Below are 24,428 nucleotides of genomic sequence, written 5' to 3'. Positions count from 1 at the left end.
TGCCATTTATCTATTACACCAAGATGCCTCAGTTCAGGTTTTTACTGTGAAATCCAGATATATATTCTTATGTTTCGGAATTCGCAAGAAACTGTTCCCGTTAACAGGTAATTTTTGTAAAGCAATAGGATTTGAAGGATTTTGCTCAAACAACTGTTTATTAAAGCATTTTCTATGAAATTGGGAGATTGTTCCTGATGTATTTTTTAAAAATGCAATTCTCTTTTGTGAGCAGGTTTCGAACTCGGAGGGATTTTACTAAAGCCACTCCTTAAAACGACAGATACTCGCTTAAACGACGCAGGACCTGGTGGACGAATGGTCATAAATCACCGGACGAAATTACAGATTCCGTTGGAATTTTGTGAGCTAAATTTTGTGCTAAATGCGGAAAAATGGATATTTCAGTAAAGTTAAGAACAGCTATTTATAAGAACCAGGCAGAAATGAAAATAAGTGATTCATGATAGTGATAGATTTTTCAAAAACTATCATATTTACATTAAGATACATCAAACTAAATACTTGATCACAGTTATAAATGGATTTCATGCATAGCTGATTAACAAATGAATTCAATATATACTGAAACAGTCAACAATATCCATTGAAAGGTGTCTGTACGTGCAGGTGATTTTTTAAGAAGGCCCGCACTCTCCATGAAAGTGAATTATAAGATATTGAACATCTAGTATCAAAGAGTAAAAAACAATTAAAAAACCCATGGGTTATTTTAATTACGAATATATATTGTGATTTTAAATTATGTAAAAACATGAAATTCTAGTTATCTCCCTTGGCACTCTTTAGTAAAAGGAGTTGGAAAGGGTGTATTTAACTCTTCAGTTTAGAAGGTGACTATTTAAGAAATGTGTGTGATTTCATCTTCATTTCGGAAGTTTTGCCGGTTTTCATACATCCAAGGGGCATGTAAGTCTAAATTTTTTATTAGAAAAATATAAGCCTAGGATAAAAAAATAACTGCCTGCAATTTGCTTAATTTTATCTGACAAAAACACAATTTTATTTCCTAAACATGCTAAATGAGAACAGAGTTTGAGTGTTTTGAAAAAGGCTAATTTGTTTAACAATAACATCAAAACTACTTAAATTCAGTTAATTTTGGGAAAAACATTTAATTTTGTACTGGAATTTGAACAGTAGCTCGCTGCTGGGGATTACAGTATGATGAGTATCTCTCCTTTCCGTCGATACTCCCTTATAGTGCTGCAATATACACAGTCGACTGGAAGAAGTCCTCGACCTCAGCATACATGAAGTCATAGCAAGAAGCAGTGAAAGCCACAGCAGAGATTGGATCGAGCATAGTTTTTTTTTTCTATGTCTCGGCGCCTCTATGGATGTCATATTTAGATCAGGTATTTAATACATAACACAGACTGTTGTCTAAACAAAGACACTATTGACTACTGGTATTTTTTTTTTTAATTGAAAAAGGTAAAAGTCAAGAAAAATTGATATCAAACATACAGGCTGACTGCTAGTAAAAGTTATCAGTCCTGCTAAAAATCTACCAGCCTGAGAAAATAATTGTCTTTTGTAAAATTGATTTTTGAAACTAGAGGTACTGTGAGCAATGAGCAAATGATACCTCCGGCCTCCCATATGAATATGCATAATAGTGTCCATGTTTTGCTGTAGGAAAGTATTATATTAATAATGCCATACTTTTGTACAATACCACTGTTTTTTTGCCTAATTTTACTCTTAAACACACGAAATCTCAGGAACTTCTGGGGCTTTGCCCCCTGGACCCCCTTCATTCAAACTATGGTATGACTAACAAATGACTGTACTTTGGAACATCACTATTAAGACCCCTTGCCTGAACAAAGTTATCCACGCCCCCCCCCCCCCCCCACCTCTCTTCCCCCTTTTAATCACAAATCCTGAACTGCTCATTCGGAAGTGATTAATCAAATTAATAAATTTGAATTAATGAAAACTTTAAACAAGTCCAGCTGGGCATCGATATGAGCAAATTGGTTCAGCCCACAGCAAAATTTGTGCATCTCGGGTGGTCAGGCGCACTGTTATTTCAAAAACTGTTTTCGGAATGGCCAATGGCTCCTTCTTAAAATCGTGAATATTTAATTAATCCCTGAAAAAAAAACCCAGATGTTATGGCAAAACCATATGAATATTTTTCTTATTCATTTAATCAAAATGTAAAATTGTGCCCTTTCAAACTCTAAATTTCCAAACAATTTATGTGTATGATATTCTTCAAATGCATTTCCTTTTATTTGAATTATAAATAAGGATGGGGAATCCTACAAAATTTAATTGACACGCAAAACAACCAATAAAATACTGTTATGGTTTTATCAGTTGAAACAGGGGGAGGGGGTGTTAACCTCCCCCAAAAATCTGAAACCCCCCATAAAACCCTATCCGAATGGGGGGGGGGGGCTTCCCAAATATTCCTACAAGCAAATATTTACACACATAGAAAGAGAGAGATTTATAAATATGAGAGCACATACAATATGCATGGGTTTCTGCCAATGTTTTTGTCTAATTTAGGTTTAAAACTTAAAAAATAAAATTTGATCCTACAAAACTATAACTCTTTTTCAATTTTTAACTAATAGTATGAATTCATGATGATATCACTAGTACATGGAGGAGGGGGGAAGGTAAATAAATATTTATTATCAATAATTCAAAAGCTAAATTGTTATATAAATGTATGCATTCTCCTGTCATATGATGAATTTCATGATTTGTTATCGTTTCAGATGCAATCTGAGGCTTGTTCTGAATTTCAAAATCCCCTTTGACAACACCTGCACAGCTGAGGTAATGTAAACTTCAAAATTGAGGACAATCGTCATCAAGAAAAGATTATCAATTCAACTAATGTTAGTGTTATATATACTTTATATTATTTATGTATCATTAGATAATTTGGTATTTTGTGTTGACAACTTGCAATTTTTTTTTTAATTATCATTATTTAAGAACATTCCTTTTCGTTTAGCAATCAAGGACCTTCTGACTAAGGGCTGAATTATAGTGAACACTGCCATTCAGAGACTTTCAAACAGGTATTTCTTCTGATCTTGATTCTCTGAATTTTTTAGCTCACCTGGGTTGAAGGCTCTAGTGATCTTTTCTGATCAAAGTTTGTCTTTTGTCTGTCATTGTCATTCTTCAAGGGGAGAGAATTACAAAATTACCCCGGTACTAGCATTAATGATATCTTCTCAAGAACCAATGGCCCAGGAAATATGAAACTTATGTGGAACCATTGTCGGGTAGTGTAGATTCAAATTTTTCAAATCATGAACCCCATATGTAGGACGGGGCCACAACGGATGATCAGAGTTTAACATAGGAATATATAAAAAAAAATATTTTAAAATCTTCTTCTCTGATACAGCAAGCCTTGATTGGTAATATTTATATGAAAGCATTTTCAGGTGGTGTAGATTCAAGTTTGATCAAATCATGACCCCGGGGATAGGGTTGGACCACAAAGGCCAATCAAAGTTTTAAATAAGAATATAGAGAAAATATCCTTTAATAGAAATATTCTTCTAAAGAACAGAAAAGCCAGTAAGTTATATATACATATTTACATTTGCAAATGTTTTCCTTTATATAACACTACTGAAAGCAAGCGTTTTTATTACTCTATAAATACAGGTACGGGGTCAATAGGTCATAGATATGCGTTTGGATAAACGTTCAACGTAATCTCTGTGTGACGTCATAAAGGTTCAACGCGCGTTTAGTGGATTACATACATGCCGTTGGGTTTGATAAATAACGCATTTCTCACGTTAAAGTAACAATCAGGCAAATTTAAAGTATGAATAAGTCACAAATGTAAATATAAGTAATAAGGTATCATTTTTTGAGTTTTATTGAGATGTATATATGGTAAATATGGTAGCATTTTCTCGTAGCGTTGATTTGTTCAAATCATGACACCCCACACACACACCCCTCCCAGGTATAAGGAGGGGCCAAAATAAAAGTTCAAACTTGTAGGGAAAAACTCACAGTTACTAAAAAATAAGTACCCCGTAAGTATCCTTAGTGTAGATTCAGTTATGTTCAATCATACCCCTCCCTCTCTCTCTCTCCCCCCTACAGGGAGAGGTCAGGACCACATATGTTTTTAAGCTTTTCAATACAAAGCTGATTTTTTATTTTTATCCAAGCCAGGTGAGTGATGTGGCCCTGGGTCTCTTGTTAAATCATTTATCTACACATATATATACAGTACAACTTGCATCGGTTATAACAAACTAAGACCTGTAAAAGTACTTCGCTATCCATATTTGTAATTTGTAATATTTATATACTTGGGGATCCAAGAAGACTTCTGTGAATTCACAATGTCTGTGTTTGTACTAAACAAGTTTTACTGCTGTTACATGTATGTGGAAGCCAAATAGGAGTAAAAGATGTATTATTGTAAATGTAACACAGTGTCATCTTCATTATTTTGTTCAATCCATACAAATGTTTCTTTGAATATTGGAAACTAAAATCAGTAGAAAGTTAGAAATTAGAATTTATAAAATGCAGCATATCTAAACAGAATTTTTGTTGTTGAAAAAAAAAAAACCTTTTCAGATGAGCAAGGCTGTAATAGTCATACTAATATTCAGAATAAATAACAGCTAACTACTTGAGGCAAGGATGGGGTGAGGGTTAAAGAAGGGGTTACATTACTTGAAAATTTAGAGAAGAATTGTAGAGCTGAGGTTTTTCTCAAGAACCACAGGGCCAATTTTTACCAAACTTGGCAGGGCTAAGACCCCTTACAAGGGGTGATAATCAAGAAAAGAGAAAAATAGGGAGCCACTGGGTCAGAAAAGCTGAAACTTATGTGAAAGCATCCAGGGATTACCGTATATACTCGCCTATAAGTCGGTTTTTTGGGAGTCAATTTCTGGTCCAACTTTGTGTCCAACTTATAGGCGAGCTATAAAAAGAATGGAACTATACGAGGTCAGTCCACCTGAAATATAAGCTTTTTAAATACAACCGACTTCTAGGCGGATCGACTTATAGGCGAGTACATACGGTAAGTGTAGATTCTAAATTGTTTAAATCATGTCCCCCTCCCCCTAAGAATAGACCTAAACCACAATAGGTATTACAAGTAGGAAAATTTGGTGTAGAACAGAATGACCAGTTACTCTGGTGAGTGTTATGGACCATGGCCTTCTTGTATTCATGATCATGATCATAGAGAAAACGAACCTTAGCTACTCTCTTCCTTCAACAACAACAAGAAAAAATTGCTTTATGGAATGCCTATTTTCATTAACAAAGTTCAAATTTTGAATTATATTTTTTTCAGATTGATGAATGAACCACATGCATTATGTCAGAGGAATCTAGCTGGAGCATCTATTTAGCAGCCAGGACACATAAATGTACCTGTACAGTTGATACAGATAATCTCAACAGCACATTTCTAAATGATGGCCAAAAAAATCTAATAAAGACACTGTCAGTTTAAAACTTTTTGAAAGAAATCCAGACCAGAAACAAAGGATATTGATTTTTAAGCTCCTCCAAATGTAAAAGGGGTTTTATTGAAACCAAGACCAGGATACACCCAAGGATATTGAATATTACACCCCTTCAACATAAAATTTTGAATTTTAATTTGCCTATCTAGTCAAGAACATGGATTTTTTGTCATTTGATACACTTTATAATGTTATATTGACTTTTTTTTCAAGATTTCTTTACTGTAAACTATATATTTCAGCAAAAAGTACATTTACAGATGATTTTTCAAAAATTGCTTTAAAAATACAGTTGAAATATTTAGATCTTGTCTCATAAATGGTTAATCACAGTTACCACAGAAACCAAATATTTGTTTTAAAAAAGTTACATACAAAAAAATGTTGTGTCTTTCAATATTTTACTTATTTCGTACATTGTTCATATAAATTGTTTGATTTTTCACTGCCTTTTACATGGTGTTTACTTATTCGCCTCGCCCTTTGTTCTCATTTTAACGTTACCTGTACCTGTCCAATAAGTTGAATCTTATTGGACACCTACAGGTAACTTATCGGACGGGGTGCAGGACAATAACAAATATATTGAACCAGGTTAAACAAAAGATGACGTCACAAAAAATGTTTTAAGGTTAATTACAGTTCGCGATATACCCGGAACGGCCATTATTATGCTTATTATAAGTACATGTACATGTAATATTATGCTTTCGTGTTGCTTGCTGCTTATTGATATTTGGGGTCGTCCTTTACGCTTGGCGAACCCTTGCTGCTTTTAGATATGCCACGACCAACAATCGCCAATATCAAAATAAACGTGTATAAAGTCATGTTTGTTTTATTTTCCATTATATAAATAAATATATTTAACGAGGCCGAGTCTAATTCGAGTGCGCATCACTTTGCGCAGTTTTTTAATTTCATGCAGTCATTAATTATTTTAATTTTAATACAAAATTAACATTATTTGTAACTCCTACTGATCTGAAAATGTGATTTTACGACAATTATTGGAAAAAGAACGTTGAAATGGCTCTAACAACGTCACCATAGATATGTATTTTTACCGTAATATGGCAATTTTAGAGGTATTTGGCTTCGACTTAGACCAATCGAGATGGTGAACTTTTTTGAAATTTCACAATTTGGTGACATTTTACATTTACTTTCATTTACTTGAATGAAAAAGAAATCCCTAGGGCAGAAGTACAAAAAATATTGAAAAAATGTAATAATTTGGCGATTTTCCAACAAATTCCCATAGGGTCCAATAGTAAAGTTTGACAACATTTAAGATGGCCCACTAAGAAAACGGGGTGGTAAACATTCGATATTTTAATCCTTAAACAATAAATATTACAGTAAAAATTAATTATCAAAAAATCATAAAAATCCCTAGGGCAGAAATAATTAGACTCGGCCTCGTTAATATCTAGAAATTTGCCCACATTACATTAAAGGTTCTGCTGCATTTTATCTACTAAATACAGTAATGTGGTCATGGGTAGAAAAATGACTCCCTGTGGATCTAAGCTGAAAATTTTAGGGAGCAAAAAAAATTAGATAAAGAAGCATTTTGACCAAAATGATCACCTGAGCTAATTGGGAATAAATTGATGATATGTTGATATCATAACATTATACAATTATAGCTATATTTTAAGGTCAATGCAATGATTCAGAATCTAAAGAGTAAAAGATATATCAGCCCTAAAGGGTTAGGTAAATATTGTTTTTCGATGGTGGAAATCATCGTACTGAAACAAAAAAAAATCAGCAGTATTATAGCAGTATTATATATTATTATATCCTCCGCTTGAAAAGCAGGAGGGTATATAGTGATCGGAATGTCCATCCGTCTGTCTGTTACGCTTTGGGGTATTCATCTCTTATCCGCAACTCCTCTTACAATATAAAAATATGTGTTTGTGAAACAGCTATGCCTATGGCAACATAGCGAAGACTAAACTTTTCTTATTGGTACCCAAAGTAGGGTTTTCTTACAAGAAATACAATTGCAAAATAGGAAAGCCCTTGCACCACTTGTTCAAAAGTAATGGCTGAGAATTAGTTTTTGAAAGGTAAGTCAAACTCAACGGTCAAAGGGTAAAAGTTTATGGTTTCTTAGGAAAGGTTTAATGTTACAAGGATTACATATGTGAAGTATGAAAACCCCATGGCCCTTACCGTTCGAAAGTTATGGCCAAGGTTAAAGTTTTTCTTATAAGTACGGAAATCTCCGAGGTCAAAAAGTTTTAGTATGCAGGTCAAGGTAGTGCCCAAAAAAATACATATATAAAGTATGAAAGTATTGGTATCTACCGCTTAAACGTTAAGGCCAAATAAAAAAATGGCATTTTTGTGTAAAATGGGATAAACTCCAAGGTAAAGGTCAAAAGGTCAAATTTGGTGGTATCAGAAGTAAAGTCTTGTCACAAGGAATACAAATATTAAATAAGAAGTCATAGCTCCAATAAATGAAAAGTAATCGTCAAGGTTAAAGTTTTTGCGGACAAACAGACCGCCAGATAGACCGACAGACATATAGACGAACTCGATAAATTTAAATACCCCGGAATCTTTGATAACAGGGACATAAAAAAGATTTTCAATTAACTTTTCATGTTATGATACAGTATAAAGAAGACGTTACAAAAATGAAAATGTTTGTTTTGATTTTCATATTAAATTCTCTAAAAAATATACTCAGAACTGGGTATAATAGTGGAGTAAAACAAGAATTAAGAAATGTAATGAATACCGTGTGCTGAATCAAATGGTTATGTCTACATATACATTTTTGGCATTAGAATGTGTATTTTACACTAGTCCATAGCTTTACATAGAATATTTTTAAGTGTTATACCCACCCAACCTCCAACCTATTTAGGAGGAAGTCAATTATCAACAAAAAAAACAACAGCAAAATCTACCCTACCTTTATTTTTCTATAAGGAGGGACTAAAAATAAGCCTAAAATAATCTACTATTCTAATCATTTTCAACTGTTACTTTGCCACAATACTTTAAAGTATACCTCCATCAACATTTAAAGTATGCTTTAATCATGGCGAAGCAAATTGTGATATGGTAGTACTTGTGTGAATGCTTAACATTTCAATATTTTATCTAGAGCCTCTTTCAGTAGTATAGAGTTTTATTTCTATTTCTGCTTTTCTTTTCTTTTTTTTTTTCTTTTTTTATTGTTTGATCTAACGTAATGTTCTTTTATGGGGGGAGGGGATAAAAATTTCTTCCTCTTCCATTGTCAACTAGGATTTGCCAAACTTATACAAGCTAAAAGTTGAAATGAGGGAAAAAAAAATTTTTCCTATTAAAGAGTTTTTAAACCTGATGTTGCATGGTTTGATTTCTAAAAACAAGTGGAATATCATTCTTTAAGCAAACATTGAAAGGAGGAATATTAAAATGAAATTTTATTAACTTGACAATTAAAGAATTTTTTATTCAAACACATTTTTAGCCTTTAAGGACTACGTGAATCTCTAAATTATTTCATACGAGTTTTTGTATTTTTCAGGTTACAGAAAATGTAAAAACTAGTTTTACTTGTTGTAAATTTTGTATCACTTTAAAGGGGGGTTATTTTTCAATGGGGGTCAATTTTTGATAAGACTAACATATGAAATAATGACCCCAAGGACACTTTTTCTACAAAAAATGATTTTTTTTCTACGGGTGGGGGGTCATTTTTGTCGTTGGAAAATGACCCCCGGTCATTATTCGATGGGGGTCATCATTCGTCTTTACACCGGCCATCAAACAACTTTATTCATCTAGAAATGAAATGCAAACAATAGGTCACATACATTTTGTATACATGCAACATTTTTCATCAAAATTCACAGTGTGATTATCATCTTTGAGACCTTTTGGCTTCAAAATCAATAGGCCTTCTCTGTAGGTCACGGGGGGCTGTCATGTAGTATTAAGTTGCAGAAGATCAAAGGATTCTCGAGATATCGCTTTGAAACAAAGCAGGGGACATAGGAAGTTATGGCATGAAATTTAATTGCAAAAACGCTTTTTGAGATATTGCCCGGAAAGTTTAGACACAGAAAAAAATGTATGAATTCATATAATTATGACAATTACTTTTGACCTTTAAATAGATAGGGATCTTCTTTAAGTCATAGGAAGTTGTGGTGCAGGATAGCATTGCAAAATCTCGAAGGTTTCTCGAGATATCGAATGGAAATGTAAGGGTTAAAACAGACATATTTTTTTTTATTTATCATCCTGACCTTTTACGTCTTAGCCTCAGATCAACAGGAGTCTTCCTTTAGCCATATAGAGTTATTGTGTAGAATTTTGCTTAACATTAGACAGTTGTGGATTGTGGTAGTGGGGAACACTCGATCTGATCGCTTGGAGTGCAAGTTGTTGCGTAAGGTTGTAGGCCGCTGGCAACAGTTCGCACTTTGGTTTATCAGGTCGACTGTTACCTGATACACCTGTCAACAACGTTTCTCTTATCTTCCTTTACTGAATGAAAAGATAATTCAGTTTAGCATCATTTGACGTCAAAGGGCAACATTTTTCAAAAGTCTATTTTCACAGGTTCTGGACCGACAGTTGGGGAAAACAGTCGAAATTTAATTAAAAAAATCGTTTAAAATTAAGAAATTAAAAAGGAAGCGTATGGTAGGGGTATTACAAAAATGATTTATACAATTATTACAGATAAAACCCTTCGACGTAGACGTCTGGAGGAATTGAAGATATATTAACTACGACAAAATTTTCCAATGGATCAATCAACATTGGAAGATGAAAAGACATACGAAATTCCCTAGAAATCACCGCCATAAAGACGACAGCAATGATGACGGGAAAATAACCTTTGTAGTTAACCATACGAAAGCCCAGAAGGCTCATTCGAGATTCAAGTTTCGAAAAACGAGATTCGAAATTCGAGATGCGAAATTCGAGTTTCGAAATTCAAGATCTAAACTAACTAATCAAATGCGGGTTCAACATTTGATTACTCCCCTTTGTTATGTTGTTATGTAAAATCCTAATAAAGGGGAGTAATCAAATGTTGAATCTGCTTTTGATTGGTTAATCTGGATCTTGAATCTCGAATTTCGAATCTCGAATTTTGAATCTCGTATTTCGAATCTCGAATTTCGTAATTCGAACCTCGAATCTCGAATGAGCCTTCTGGGCTTTCGTATAGCATAGTTGCCAGTAAATGCATATCCGTCAGAAAATCTATGTCCGTAGACAGTTATTCCAAATGTTGCATTATTTGTTGTCTTTAATACTACTGGTCCGCTGTGTACTTTAAGAGTACGAATCATGAAAGTGCTCTTCAATGCTGCAGGGGTTACGCGCACAGTTTGATAGTTTCCAGCAGATGAACCGTTTATCTGAAGGTAACTTATATACGTTTGTGGAATTATCACACTTATATAGTTTTTTGTATATCCTTCCGGTAGAACAACATTATAGTAGTCGACATATTGGTTAATTCTAGGATTGACTGTCATGTAAGGATCGGAGCCCGTATACTGCCGTTACCCATTCCGAAACTGGTAACCAATACGGGATTATCTGACTCTAAAATAAATGCTTCTTCTGATGTAACTTCAGTGTTCTTGCATTCTTTTTCAGTCAAATACCACTTTAATACTTTTTATCCGATTCTGATGTGAATAGAACTTCGAAATTCAGTAATCACTTGAACCAACGTTCCTAAGTTACCGTAAAAAGGGGGTATGCAAACGTAGACGAAATAAGATATTTTATTACCAGTCTATTTGTTGGAATAATAAGAGTTCCTTCGACAGAACCGTAATTTAAACTTTCAAATATAGATACTGTCGATAGTTCAGATGTGTGAAAAAGTACAGCTTTTGTCTCAATTGCTAAATAATCACATGTCAGATCAAAAGGGAGTGTAATCTTGGAAAAATGAGAAATATTCATTATTCGGTCGGTTGCTAAAAAGAATATTACCTGTTGAAGTTGAGAATTGAACATTGGATGATGTTGGTGAAGTTATCGTTTCAGATACAGCAGTTTTTGTTTCTGCTATCGTGATTGGTTCCATTGTTTCTTTAATGGTGTCGGTAGTGGTGGTGAAATTTCCTGTTGATAAGAGGGAAGATATACTTATATGTTTTATCAACACCTGGAAATTTGACGTCTTTATATCTTCCTCAATATATTTTTTCTTAAATAATATATTGTTAAATCAAATAATAATTGACAGCTAATCTGTAGAGATAACGGTACATAATATCAAATTATTGTTCAATATAACTTTCGTACACATGTTTAATATCCCGTTCAAGGTCAGATGGCATTTTCTCTTGAATGTTTGATCAAGTGTTCAAGAGTTATCTTTTTTTTCTTTTAGAAATGACCGGCCACGGTAGCCTAGGGTAGATCATTCGCTTCGTGATCTGGAGGCCGGGGTTCGATTCTCATTCGCGGCGCCGTGTCAAACCTTAGACGTAGAAATAGGTATTGACAGTTCACCAAGCGCTCGGCATAAGAAGTGAAAGTCATGGGTCTTCCGGATATGACCTTTAAAACGTAGGTCCAGCGTCCTTATAGGCGTTTGCGCGATAAAGAAACCCTACCTGATAGGCGCTGGAACCCTCGCGGTTCAAAGGCCCAGATTGCCGAGTCTAAATTTAAAGCCCTTCACTGTCATACGGAGACGTCTCTATATCAGTGAAAAATGCTCGAATTGAAAATTAAAAATTATACAATCAATCAATCATTTTCTTTAGAAATACAAACGGGTATTCAATTCTTAATATTGTATGATATCTTTTTGAATTCCAAGAACTTTTACCAGTGTAGCATATAATTAGCAATTAAAAAAAATTAATAACAATAAACTTCAAATCAAATAGGTACTGCGGATTTTGTCGAGAGCGTACTAGAGGTAAAATACGTAAGGCCGCACATAGATAAGAAAAAAATGTGTAGACAACCCTGGTTTTTATACAGCACTAAAATACATGAGTGCAGTCATCTGATCAATTCTTCCAGAGAATGTCATTTTCTTCACCTATGATTTGATCTTATAGTAACAAATACGAGGGTCAATCCCTCTTTGTCACTGAGCAAACTCAAGTTTGTTGATTCTTGAACCTTCATTGCACTGACGTGGGTACTTTTGTATCTAAGTATATATGTATTGCCAGTGGTGAGTGTGTCGTAATTCCTGAATATCATAGTATGGAGACATCAGTGTTTGTAAATTGTCAAGAGCACTGGTGTTAGGATTTCCCTTGCATCTTACCTGCTCGCCCGTAGAAACGACTGCGCAAGTTTTCCGACGTCTTTTCATTGTGCACTATTAGAGACTTTTTTGTGTGTTTTACGCAAAGTTAATCAGACTGACCTTTGTACATATTTGCAGCACTTTGGAGCTATTCGTTACCATCATAGGTAGAGGCCTGATACGATTCAACGGCTATAATTATAACTTTCCTTGCAGAGTTCAGTGAAAATACCGCAAAATTTTAGTGCTTCGCTTAAACTCTCCAACATAGTAAGATTTCCAGCGATGGAAAACCCTGGTGCCTATGAAGATTGAGTCCTAAGGACAGAAATTCAAAGGATAACTGCAGATCTCTTTGAGATCTTGCTATAAAACTTGAGTTTGCAATGATCCAAAATTATTTTAAATCTAAATGGTGAAAGGTCAGAGTCAAAGTTTCCAGAAACACTTCAATGCTGTTTTTGCAAATATGTTGAGGAAAAAGTCAGGTATTCCTGACCTTGCTAATTTAGTGAAATATACAACGACAATTTGGCGATATAACTCTAAGCCGGATACTTTAAAAATAAAATTTTGTACAGATCAAAAGAATGGTTTCCTTAATACGGCAATTAGAATTTTGAACGCATTTTGCAATTTGCAATTCAAAAGTGAACTGCATGCTCGAACGCAGTTCGCAATTCAAATTTTAAAATTTCATTTTGTCTGAAATTTTGTGGGTGGGGTACTAGGGGTCAGTTTCCACTTTTATGAAAAACTGGTGATGTTTCCGAGATATGGCCCTCCAGTTTTTAGCCCTACTATATAAAACTATACGAATATACATCGGACTCGGTATGTAGAATACATCTACTTCATGTGGATCTCCTATAAACAGCAGGCAAACACCTTCTTATTATTCTTTTCTTTTGCAAAAAAACCCTAAATTAAAGAAAAATGTATAAGCCATGAGTTTTCTCTTTCAACTTTTTATCCCCCCAAACGAAGTTTTCAGGTGCAAATAGGAATCAACGTGTCCGTCTAGTTGTCTGTCCGACTGTCTAGCTGTCTGGTTGCCTTTGGAAATGGGTCTGGTCCATATCTTTCTTATGGTAAACTTCTAATACTTTTATAAGGAATCTGCATATAAATAGAACACAGAATAACTTTTCTAGAGAAGATACAGACTGTATTTGAATAATATATTAACATCGCATTCAAGTTACAGGCCTCTTATATAACAATTAATGATATTTCATTTAATAACAAAAGACATGTTTCATTGTACAAAATGGCTTGAAAAGCTTCACAATATGTACACCCTGCATCAAACTTTACAAGATGACGTCACATTGACAAGTGCATTGGGAAAAATGAATCGTTATACCAGGTATTTTGTTGTATGTGATTTAACAAACGACAAATCTGCATGTAATAGTAAGTTTTATGTAGTCTAAAGCTATCCAGCAGTTTAGAATAGCAAATTATTTCATTTGAAGACCATATTATTAGTAGTAGTAGTAGTAGTAGATTTATTCAGGTAAAAATCAATGTATGATACAGGGTGGTACAAATATAAATAATGCATAAAATGAAAAATTATTATTATTTTGAGTGACGTCATTGTTAACATTTCCCGTATAGAGGCCCCGCCTCCTTGCTACATGTATAGCCTTAAATATCCTGGATAGATATAACATACTTTTGGTCCCTCTTGCCTCCTTAAACGGACCAAACCCTTATTTTATCTTCGTATAAAATGAAAGATCTTGAGATTTAAAAGAATTTTTATTCAATATCCATTCAAAAATTTATTTTCATTTACGAAATGGGATGAAAAATTAGTTCGTGGCTAGTCCTTCAAGTCCGTTATGGTCGCCCGCGTTGCGCACTGGTTACAGCATCTACTCTAGAATTGCCCAGTAAAGGGTTAAGAGGCAATCCACCGAAAAAAAACAGACAATCGGTGGCACTTTGCATGTCATGGATTTTAATTATTTTACGCATTTAGACTTATTTTAGCAAGTGTTTACGCATGACAACATAAAAAAATAAAGTTCTCATCTAGTCCTATTTTTGGTAATTGCTTAATTTTATTGCAAAAAGGTCAACATGGGGGTAAAAAAATTCCTACGTTTGAATTTTGGTTTTTATGTAAGAGATACTCAAAAGCTGGATGTGTCGATAAGTATTACGAGGGTTGTTCGAAAAGTTCGTGGACGATGTCAATCCTTGTTTTATTGCTCACTCGAATTTTAAAGCAAGCACTATATACAGTACAGGCAACGCGGATCCCGTATTAGACCGCGTCCCCTCCGCGGTGTATTAATCCTTTCCGCGTTACACCGTCCTGGGTTTTGATCGCGGTGCTACCTGAGACCGTGTTTACACCGCGGCGATCCAGCTTCCGTTCTTCTTCAGCTTAATTAGATGTTCTTACCTGTAAAGTCTTGTCGATTTTTAATGGGGTCGAAAGGGGGGGGGGGTAGCCATTTAAGAGTACGACCACATTAATATTATGAATACCATTAGAAGTATTTTTTTTTAATTCATTTTTAAGTTTTATCAATTTGTTTTTAGAAAAATTATATACCAATAGTCACTCAAAATTGATTAATTCTCAAACGCGTCTGTTGACAGTCATATTGGATGAAATATAGTAGTATAATTTATCGAATATATTTATTTATAAAATCATATTTATTTATAAAATCAATAATCTCACCACAAATGATCTTCAAATTGCTAAATAAGTAGAATTAATTTTAGTATTTAAAGAATGTCATATCCCTTCTTTTTTTATGCACCGTAATCCAGTGTTCACGATTAGCGCGTGCAGTTGGAGTTACATGTAGCTATGTGTTTATTTATCTGCGAGGTTCTATCACAGCCATTGGTTTCACTTTTAAAAATGCCTTTTATACAGTGCACATATAAACAAAAGCATGAAAAAGGACAATACATGTACAAAGAGATACATAATAACAATCAAAATTAAAAAAAAAACAACAACAACATGTGTACATGTGGGAATATGTTGCCCAATTATTATGCGCTATATTGTAAGCCTATGAACCAGATATCGACATGATTTTTTATTTAATTATTTTCTTTTTTTTTTTAGGGGGGGGGGGGGTTATAAGTAATTCTATTCAGAATATCAATATTTCATAGCTAGTATTTTACTGTAGTTATATTTTCTGCTCTTTTCGAAAATTATTAAAGTCATGTCTATGATAATGATGAACAAATTTCACGTATCGCCGATCGGAAAGGCTGACTCTTCTATCAGCCGTTTAATATGGGCTCTAAAATAATTTGAACACACAGCACAGAAATTCTTAAACTTATTGTCATGAAAATAGTTCAAGTTTTCAGGTGTCTGTGTAACTGGTCTATACCCTTAACGAGATACCCGCAATACCTTCACATTACGTAATCTTACATCATGAAGGAACACTGACGAACAATTATGAATAAGATGAATAAATGTCTTGGAAACAATCATATCAAACTGCATGTTAGTTTCGTTAAATATTGGGTGTTTAGCTATATCTGTTCCTGTGTTTTCCTTAAACTCACATATTAATCCACAAATGGTCAATAAACTGAAAAAAAATCAGCGACAGCAAAATGTACATGTATCTGTTCACGGCAACGATTATTATGGAATTTAAAAAAATCTGATCCATTAGCAATTTCATCAAAATTATATCATGTTTAGTTTAGTTTAGTTTTATTCGATAGGCTTGAGAAATCAATAATTTTTATTCTGATCAAAACGTGGACAAACGGTCGTGCACGTGCCTCAAGTTGCTATTGTAATCTCTCTCTCTCTCTCTCTCTCTCTCTCTCTTTTTTTCTCTGTGTGTGTGTGTGTCTCTCTCTCGTCATCTACTAACTGGTACAGGTATAAACAGACACGTAAATAAAATAGTAATGAATCATTATTTGATTTAATTAATTTAAAATACTTTAAATATTACATGTAATTTGTTTTAAAAGTTTTTTTTTTTTACTTTATACACTCAGTTAAAAAAAGCAACAATATATTAACTAAAATTTCAAGGCTGTTATCTAATTTGAAAATGATATCGATGAAATAATGAAACATTGAATCAAATGCTGTGTTGATAGGCTAGACAACGACGTGAACATTCAGAGAGAGTTACTCCAGGTACTCTAGGACAGGTGTGAAACCCCAAGGGCATGCCGTTTCCTGCGCCGGGTCTGCTAATCCCTATACACAGGAAATGATCGCGGCTAATACTTAATACACAAAGAAACAAAATTTGTCAAAGAAATCGAAAGTATTTGATTATTTTCATTGAATATTATTAAAAACTTAGGTGTAATACATCCCCCTTCTTTAATTCAATTTGTTCTGCGAAGTTTATCACCGTACCTGCACATCCTATCTTATTTTATTGCACATGAAAATGGAAAAATTTTAAAATTAAAAAGAAAGACATATTTGTTTACAAAAGAAACACATGTAAATATGAAGGTCAATTGGCGATATTTTTGCTTGATATCTTGTATAAAGTTCACATGTAACTGCAAAGTGAACTCACGCCGTCGAAATAAAATTCATGTTTTCCGATAATTTGACACTTTGAGAAAAATGCCTGCTAAATAATATAATTCAGCAAAAATAAATTAAAGAAAAGTGTTCTAAATTTGGAAAATGAACATAAACAATGAGAAAAAAAGAAGAAAAGAATTTTTTCTTGATATCTTGCGTAAAGGAAATTTATGTTCACGTGCCCACTACATGTAACTGTAAACTATCGCCATCGAATGTTTCCCAGTAATTTGACACTATAAGAAAAATGGCTGCACATTTATACAATAAAGCGAAATTGATTAAATTAAGTGTTCTAAATTTTTGAAAAGAATATAAACAGTATGAGAATGTACTGGAAATCGTTTATCGAAACTCACACTGTCTTAGTTCAGCAGGATTTAAGTTCGCATATACATGTAATAAGAATAAGAATTAATAATTAAGAAAAACTTAATTTAATTTTGTTTCTTGTTAGACTTTCAATAACGCAAAAATTAAGCAATTATATAAAATTTTTAATTCTAAATCAAATATTGATAGATAATTTTAGAAACAAAAATAAATATATTTTTTCTTCGTTTAATTTCTATTCATCATAGCAAAATAAATGAAAATACTTCTTTTAATAAACATACAGTGTCGTTATTTTTTGGTTACAGTGAAAATTCGCAAATTACAATTCGGGGAGATAACTCCCGTTTGTTTACGATACTAATTGTCAGTAATTGATCGATGATTTAACCGCGGCGGGAACAGGCAGGTGATGAAATTCCCGCGGAGGGAACGCGGTTTACCTGTCTCACCTGGCCAAATACCGCGTTGTGTTTATACCGCGGCGGGGCGCGGGAAATACGGGATATGCGTTGCCTGTACTGTAATATGTAAAAATATTTGTTTTGTCGATGTGTGAAGTTTCATTCTATTCGATTTGACAAAAATCAATTTACTTCATTTTAAAATCAACATGTTTTGTACCTGCGGAGCACACTTAACGGCAAATTAACATAGCGCCAAGAATTCCTTAAAAAAAGAAATTCTATCCCTATACATTTCACACAGAATAATCCAAGGCCCACTCACTAAATCCTTTTTCTAATACTTGACATTTATTTTTAAGAATTGCTCTCGTTATGTAATTTCCTATGTTAAGGTTTTAATTTCTTTTGTTACTTAACTCTGCTTTCACAGGATACGCAACTCTGAAGCGCCTATGTCTCTCCTTGACGTTCCAACTTTTCCAAGAATTTGTTCAGATTTTAACACTTAAAGCGTAGCTTCACAGACTGACTCATCCGATACAGAGTCTCTGTCACTCAAATACTGCCAGTACTATTTGTACACACATGCAAAATTCGCTTGTGTCATTTTTTTCTTGATTCCTTCAACATTTTTAGAGTTTTTCAGCGTGTTCTTGAGTAAAACACAAAATTGCATCGTTATCTTATGCTCCGTGACGTTCTAAAACGGATTTATTGTAAAAATATATCTACCTTATTTGGATAACATATGACGTCAAATAAAATAGAGAAGACAGTTGTCCACGAACATTTCGAACAACCCTCGTATTTATAGCATAGGATCTCATCTTTTATTTCATTAATGATTAAGACTTCAATTTATATTTCTTTAGGAAAAAATATATGGTCCAAATTTGAGTTTAGCAAGTAACTTTTTGAATTCAGTATCCAAGTTTCATTAAGTTATAAAACCCAATACATTGCATGGTCAGAATTTTTTTTTCTCATGTTATTATGAATACAAGGTAATAACTTTTGAGTCAATTTTTTTTTTATAATTTTTCCAAATGAAACTGATCCCATTTACATTTTCTTATTGTTGAATTATTTTTAAGAAAAATATTTTGGCGAATGCAATGAACTCGCAAATTTGCTAAAAAATTATTTACACAAAAATTTCCAGATATACGGTATAAATGTAGTCTGAAATTTGGCTCTCAATCTTGAAATCTCAATTTTTGTGGATCAATAACAGATTAATTCAGAATCGCCACTTTTCTCAATACACGAAGTTAAAACTTACTGCATCTGTTACGGATATCTATATTACCTTTACCAACTGTTTACTGTATGTACACATTTATTAAAATACGAATATTATTTTTTAAGTAATAAGCATCTAGAAGCTACTGTACTTTTCTTTTCGGTCCTTAACATAGCTGAAATATGAACGAAAGGATTTATTTGTGTTTCTTCCTGGTTGTCACATGTGAAAAGTGATTGTGTCCTATCATATGATATAGCCGTATTAATATTTAAGTTTGACAAAAAAAGTTTTTATTTCCTATAGGATTTACGCTAAGTGGAATTTAACACTTTTTATGTCAAACGAAAATAAACAATACGACTATTGGGCGACGGTATTTAAAAGACTAAATCATATAAAAAATACAATTACTTATGACACGTGACAAACAGGAAGAAAAACAAATAATTCCTTTTCTTCATACCTATAATCCATGTAATGAAAACCAAGCTAAGTGAAGATTTTGATGCGAGAAGAGACAATTTATTTTTATTCCCTTTAATAAGATGCTTTGCGGAAACCAAATACAAAGAAAAAACAAGAAACATATCTTTATTTCAACCTTTAAACCAAAGCTTAACAGCATTGTTTAATTTTTGAGGTAATAATACCTCGGAAAACTACGTCATAGATGGTGACTTTATAATCTTATTATGACTTCACAACATACCCTTCAATGTTACAGCGTAGTAAACTTATTTGTAATGCATCTGAAGATAGTAAATGGAAGCTCTAATGCTTTACTTGCTTTATGTTAATTTCTTCGTGTCTCCAACCTAACTATTAAATATATGATTAAATAAATGTCCAAAAAGATCGCCAAATATTTAGAAACATAAATATGTATTTGGCTCAATCTTATCCCGAGAGTTCATCATGTGATCACATTTAAATTTATCCGATGTCTTTCAAAGCATTTCAATTGGACGAACGATGAGTTTAAGTTTGTGAAAAAATTAATAGAAGATCCGAAATATATCATTTTCTCATCTTTGTAAAAAAGCCAATAGATAGGAAAAAAGCATTAAAACAATCTCTTCCTTTTTCATGTAGTCCTATTTATTTTTTTCAATTATACATCTTCATAAAATTAAGGTTGCATTCATTGCTGAAATGAAATCCTGAATACACTTTAAAAACGCAGGGAGGATAAGAAACCATACAAAATACCTTGACAAAATTAGTGCTACATTATGACGTCATAGAATGAGAGGTGGCGTCAATTCTAGAACACAAGTTTTTGTAATATTGGTATTTTGAGACGTAATGTAACTCTAGAAAATAAATAGAAACGTGTAAATATTAACAAAATGAAATGTTCTTATTTTGTTATGCTGTATTCTGTCATTTTGACTAAAATCTACAACCGTCATATGTGTTTATCAAGTAACTTTGGAATTGATTATGTTGTATAAAGAGAATTTGGCCAAGACGGTGTGTACAAAGATACGTAAAATGTAGTTTAAAAGTAAATATCGTGAATATTATGTGAAACTCATATGCAGTTCTGTTACTAAAACAGGTATGCTAATTTATTTTCATCGATTTTATCCTCTTTCGAAGACAGTTAGCTATAAACGTATCCCGGTCGACCTTTCCTCTGTCATTTGTGACAAAAATAATGCAACAGAACAACAATAAGCTGTTTATTTCAAAACATAAGATTCATGGAGATGAAAAGTTTGCCTCCTAAAACACTTTGAAAGTGCTGCTAAAATCCCGAGTTAAGCTTGGTTTTACAAAACTCTCGCATCATATGTAAAAAAAAATTCAAAACAACGCGTAAGGTGTGGGATTCTAAGTGGGACTCTAGCAGAACTTTTCAGACAAAAAAGATGTTTTTCAACTGCATTATTTACTCAAAAAAATGTTTAGCTCCGGGGTATTGCTGTTCTGTTAGCTTTTTTATTTTATTTAGGAATATATCGCTATTAATAGAAGTCACGTGATGCCGTGGTGATGGCGCACGTCGTTCCGTTAGACACTCTTTTTACTTTATGCAATAAATAGTACATTTATGTTTATCAGCGGTTTTGGTAAATTATTAAGGCAAATCATTTCAAAGCGTCATATGTCGGATAAAAATGGGGCATAATAATCCTGTATATCTTATCATGATTTAATTTTTTTTGGATTAAATCTAAAAAAAAAAACATGAATTGTTCTTGAAGAAAATGCTATGGAATTCACAGTTACTGTGGGGCACATTGCATAGCAGATTTTTGCAATTCATAAATTCCGCGTGTAATCTTTTGCATGTAATGAACGTCATGAGAAAACGTGCTTATGTAATTATACTTACGCGCATAAAGAGTTTGTTTGACTGAATAAAGTTCACTTTCGAGGCTTTCTATTCTTTTTTCCTGGTCTCCTACATATTTCTTCAATACACTTAGTTCTTCTATAAAAAATCCCAGTTCCTTCGGTCCAAAGCAGCTGTCTTTATTTTCAATTAATATTTGACCACTGTAAAAATCTGTGCTGAATGTTATTAGAACAACTGTCCATATAACCAAATGCTTGTTGGTTTCCATTTCAGGGGGAAAAATAGTTACATGCTATAAAAGAAAAAAAAATGGATTATAGAAAAGTTATAAGATCTATTCTTTGAAAACATTTACAGTGTCAATATCTTCTGATTGTGCACTTATACATTCGATTATTATACAACATTTGACTTATTATTATCAACATATCTTCTCGATTTTTTTTAATTTTTTTTTTATTTTTATTTCTTTTTATTATTATGATATGCTTTGAGGTAAGTAAAGAAGGTATAAATTACGAAAATTGATTGAAGGAAATAAAATAAGGTATATAATTTCAAATGTGATATTAAATAACACAGCAGCTGTATGATGTAATATCAAATGCATCGGATTGACAATTCATGTACTCATATTGGTTTCCAAAATTTAAAAAAAAGCCTACAAACAAGATACATAATTGTTCACGGTAGCCTAGTGGTAGAGCGTTCGCTTCGTGATCGGGAGGCCCGGGTTCGATTCTTGTTCCCGGCGCCGCGTCAAACCTAAGACGTAAAAATAGGTAGCGACTGTTCCTTCGCCAAGCGCTCGGCATCAGAAGTGAAAGTCACGGGTCTTTCGGATATGACCTTAAAAACGTAGGTCCCGTGTCACGGTAGGCGCTGGCACGATAAAGAACCCTCACTGCTCAATGGCCCTGAGTGCCGAGCATAGGTCTAAATTTGAAGCCCTTCACCGGCATACGGTGACGTCTCCATATGAGTGAAAAATTCTCAAGAGGGACGTTCACGGTAGCCTAGTGGTAGAGCGTTCGCTTCGTGATCGGGAGGCCCGGGTTCGATTCTCGTTCCCGGCGCCGCGTCAAACCTAAGACGTAAAAATAGGTAGCGACTGTTCCTTCGCCAAGCGCTCGGCATCAGAAGTGAAAGTCACGGGTCTTTCGGATATGACCTTAAAAACGTAGGTCCCGTGTCACGGTAGGCGCTGGCACGATAAAGAACCCTCACTGCTCAATGGCCCTGAGTGCCGAGCATAGGTCTAAATTTGAAGCCCTTCACCGGCATACGATGACGTCTCCATATGAGTGAAAAATTCTCAAGAGGGACGTTAAACAATATACAATCAATCAAGCAAGACAGTAACCATTCTACCGGGCCTCGGAGTCTAGTACACGCGATTCATAATCGAATACTACCTTAAGACAATTAAAGCATACTAACAGTTGTAATTTATGGAAAATTTTGATTGTTTATTTGTCAACATTTGGAGAAATATTATTTTTCAATTAATCTCCACTTCTTTTAAGGTCAAGATCAAGTAAATGTCTTAAGACTATAACTTTTTGGTCCTATATCCACTATGACGTCATAATAACTTTCAAATTTCTTTTCCCCGTACTTTACGGCTCTAATAGAATTATGTAGGAAATAATGTATGTTTGGGAATTAAAATTGAAATTACATGAAAAGTAGTCCTGATACGTATATTAATTGAATTAGACATTATTTTAAATAAGAGACCAGGAACATACAAATTACCATTTTCTGAGAGACTGTTGGCAATTTTGATACATTTTCTTTGTCTGATATGGAAAAAAAACTCACTTATTCATGACTGGAATTTCTTAATTATCATTGAAATGACAGTTTAAAATATTATTTTTCATCTGTTTATCTACAAATTATGCTAAGAAAAACCTTATTTGACCAACCATAACTTGTAAAGTATCATTGAAGGAATTAATTTATCAAATTTTATTAATATGTAGCCACCTTTCATCTAGATTTTGACCTTAAAGTCATCTTTGAAGTTGCATTGTTGACCTTCTTAAGATTTGTAGCGATTGTGAAAGTCACGCCCGAGAAAACACGCAAAAAAATAAGGAAAAAAAATCTCTAAAATGGTCACATGACAACTTGCAGAATAGACTTTGATTTGAATACTGATACAGGCATATTTTAAAATGTCATGGATTTCTACATGACAGTTGTATTTTTAAAGAATAAAAGAATATCGGTTTCAAGCTTCAGAGATGGAATGATTTCAATTTGTTCGTTTAAACTCTATACATTTATTTATATTTTAACTATGCGTAACAACGAAATGTAGAACAGCAGAAGGTGCATACGCATTTGTCCATTTTCCTTTTGGTTGTATAAAAGTATGCGATTTCATATATCTTTAACACATTATCCAATCCCTTAAAGTGTCGGAGTCGTCCCCTTTATATCTAGCCGATTGTCTAGCATTTCATAAATATGATAATAAATTAAAATGTTCACTTCATATACATGTACAGATACCATTAGTATTCGTAAATTTTTTTTTGAACGATTGCTTTCAAAACATCATTTTTATCTATCTTTACATCACCAGTAATGGTTTGTCCACCAGGACTAAAGAAATTAAAGTAATTTGAAAGAAGCTACAAGAAGGAAAACTAGAGCGTCTAGGATTCTGATGTTTTAAATGTTCAATATCTTGGATCGATTTTTCCTTACAGAATATTAATTTTATAGATTTTTTTTATTATCTACGCAGATGGAAACTTAGCTAGGTAGATTTGAAGA

At 33.4% G+C, this 24,428-nt stretch overlaps 1 protein-coding gene and 1 long non-coding RNA gene across 2 annotated transcripts in view; one reads left to right on the top strand and one right to left on the bottom strand.

Annotated features, from left to right (window-relative positions):
• Positions 1–24,428, bottom strand: part of LOC134278748 (mucin-2-like) — a 207,945-nt gene that overhangs the window by 6,346 nt on the left and 177,171 nt on the right. Inside the window, exon 11 of the mRNA XM_062761037.1 lies at positions 11,502–11,633. Within this exon, the coding sequence (XP_062617021.1) occupies positions 11,502–11,633 (132 nt within the window). The remainder of the gene's footprint in view (positions 1–11,501; positions 11,634–24,428) is intronic.
• LOC134278747 (uncharacterized) lies at positions 698–5,815 on the top strand. Its single transcript, XR_009994513.1, has 4 exons — positions 698–1,379; positions 2,763–2,823; positions 3,005–3,071; positions 5,345–5,815. It is a non-coding gene; the product is annotated as an uncharacterized LOC134278747 (long non-coding RNA).

The sequence above is a fragment of the Saccostrea cucullata genome, unplaced genomic scaffold (genome assembly GCF_032062105.1).
Source record: "Saccostrea cucullata isolate Sc308-1 unplaced genomic scaffold, CSIRO_AGI_Scuc_v1 ctg440, whole genome shotgun sequence".
In the NCBI taxonomy this organism is placed as follows: domain Eukaryota; kingdom Metazoa; phylum Mollusca; class Bivalvia; order Ostreida; family Ostreidae; genus Saccostrea; species Saccostrea cuccullata.
Note: the sequence above shows the minus strand (reverse complement) of the source record. Positions and strands in the feature narration are given on the sequence as shown.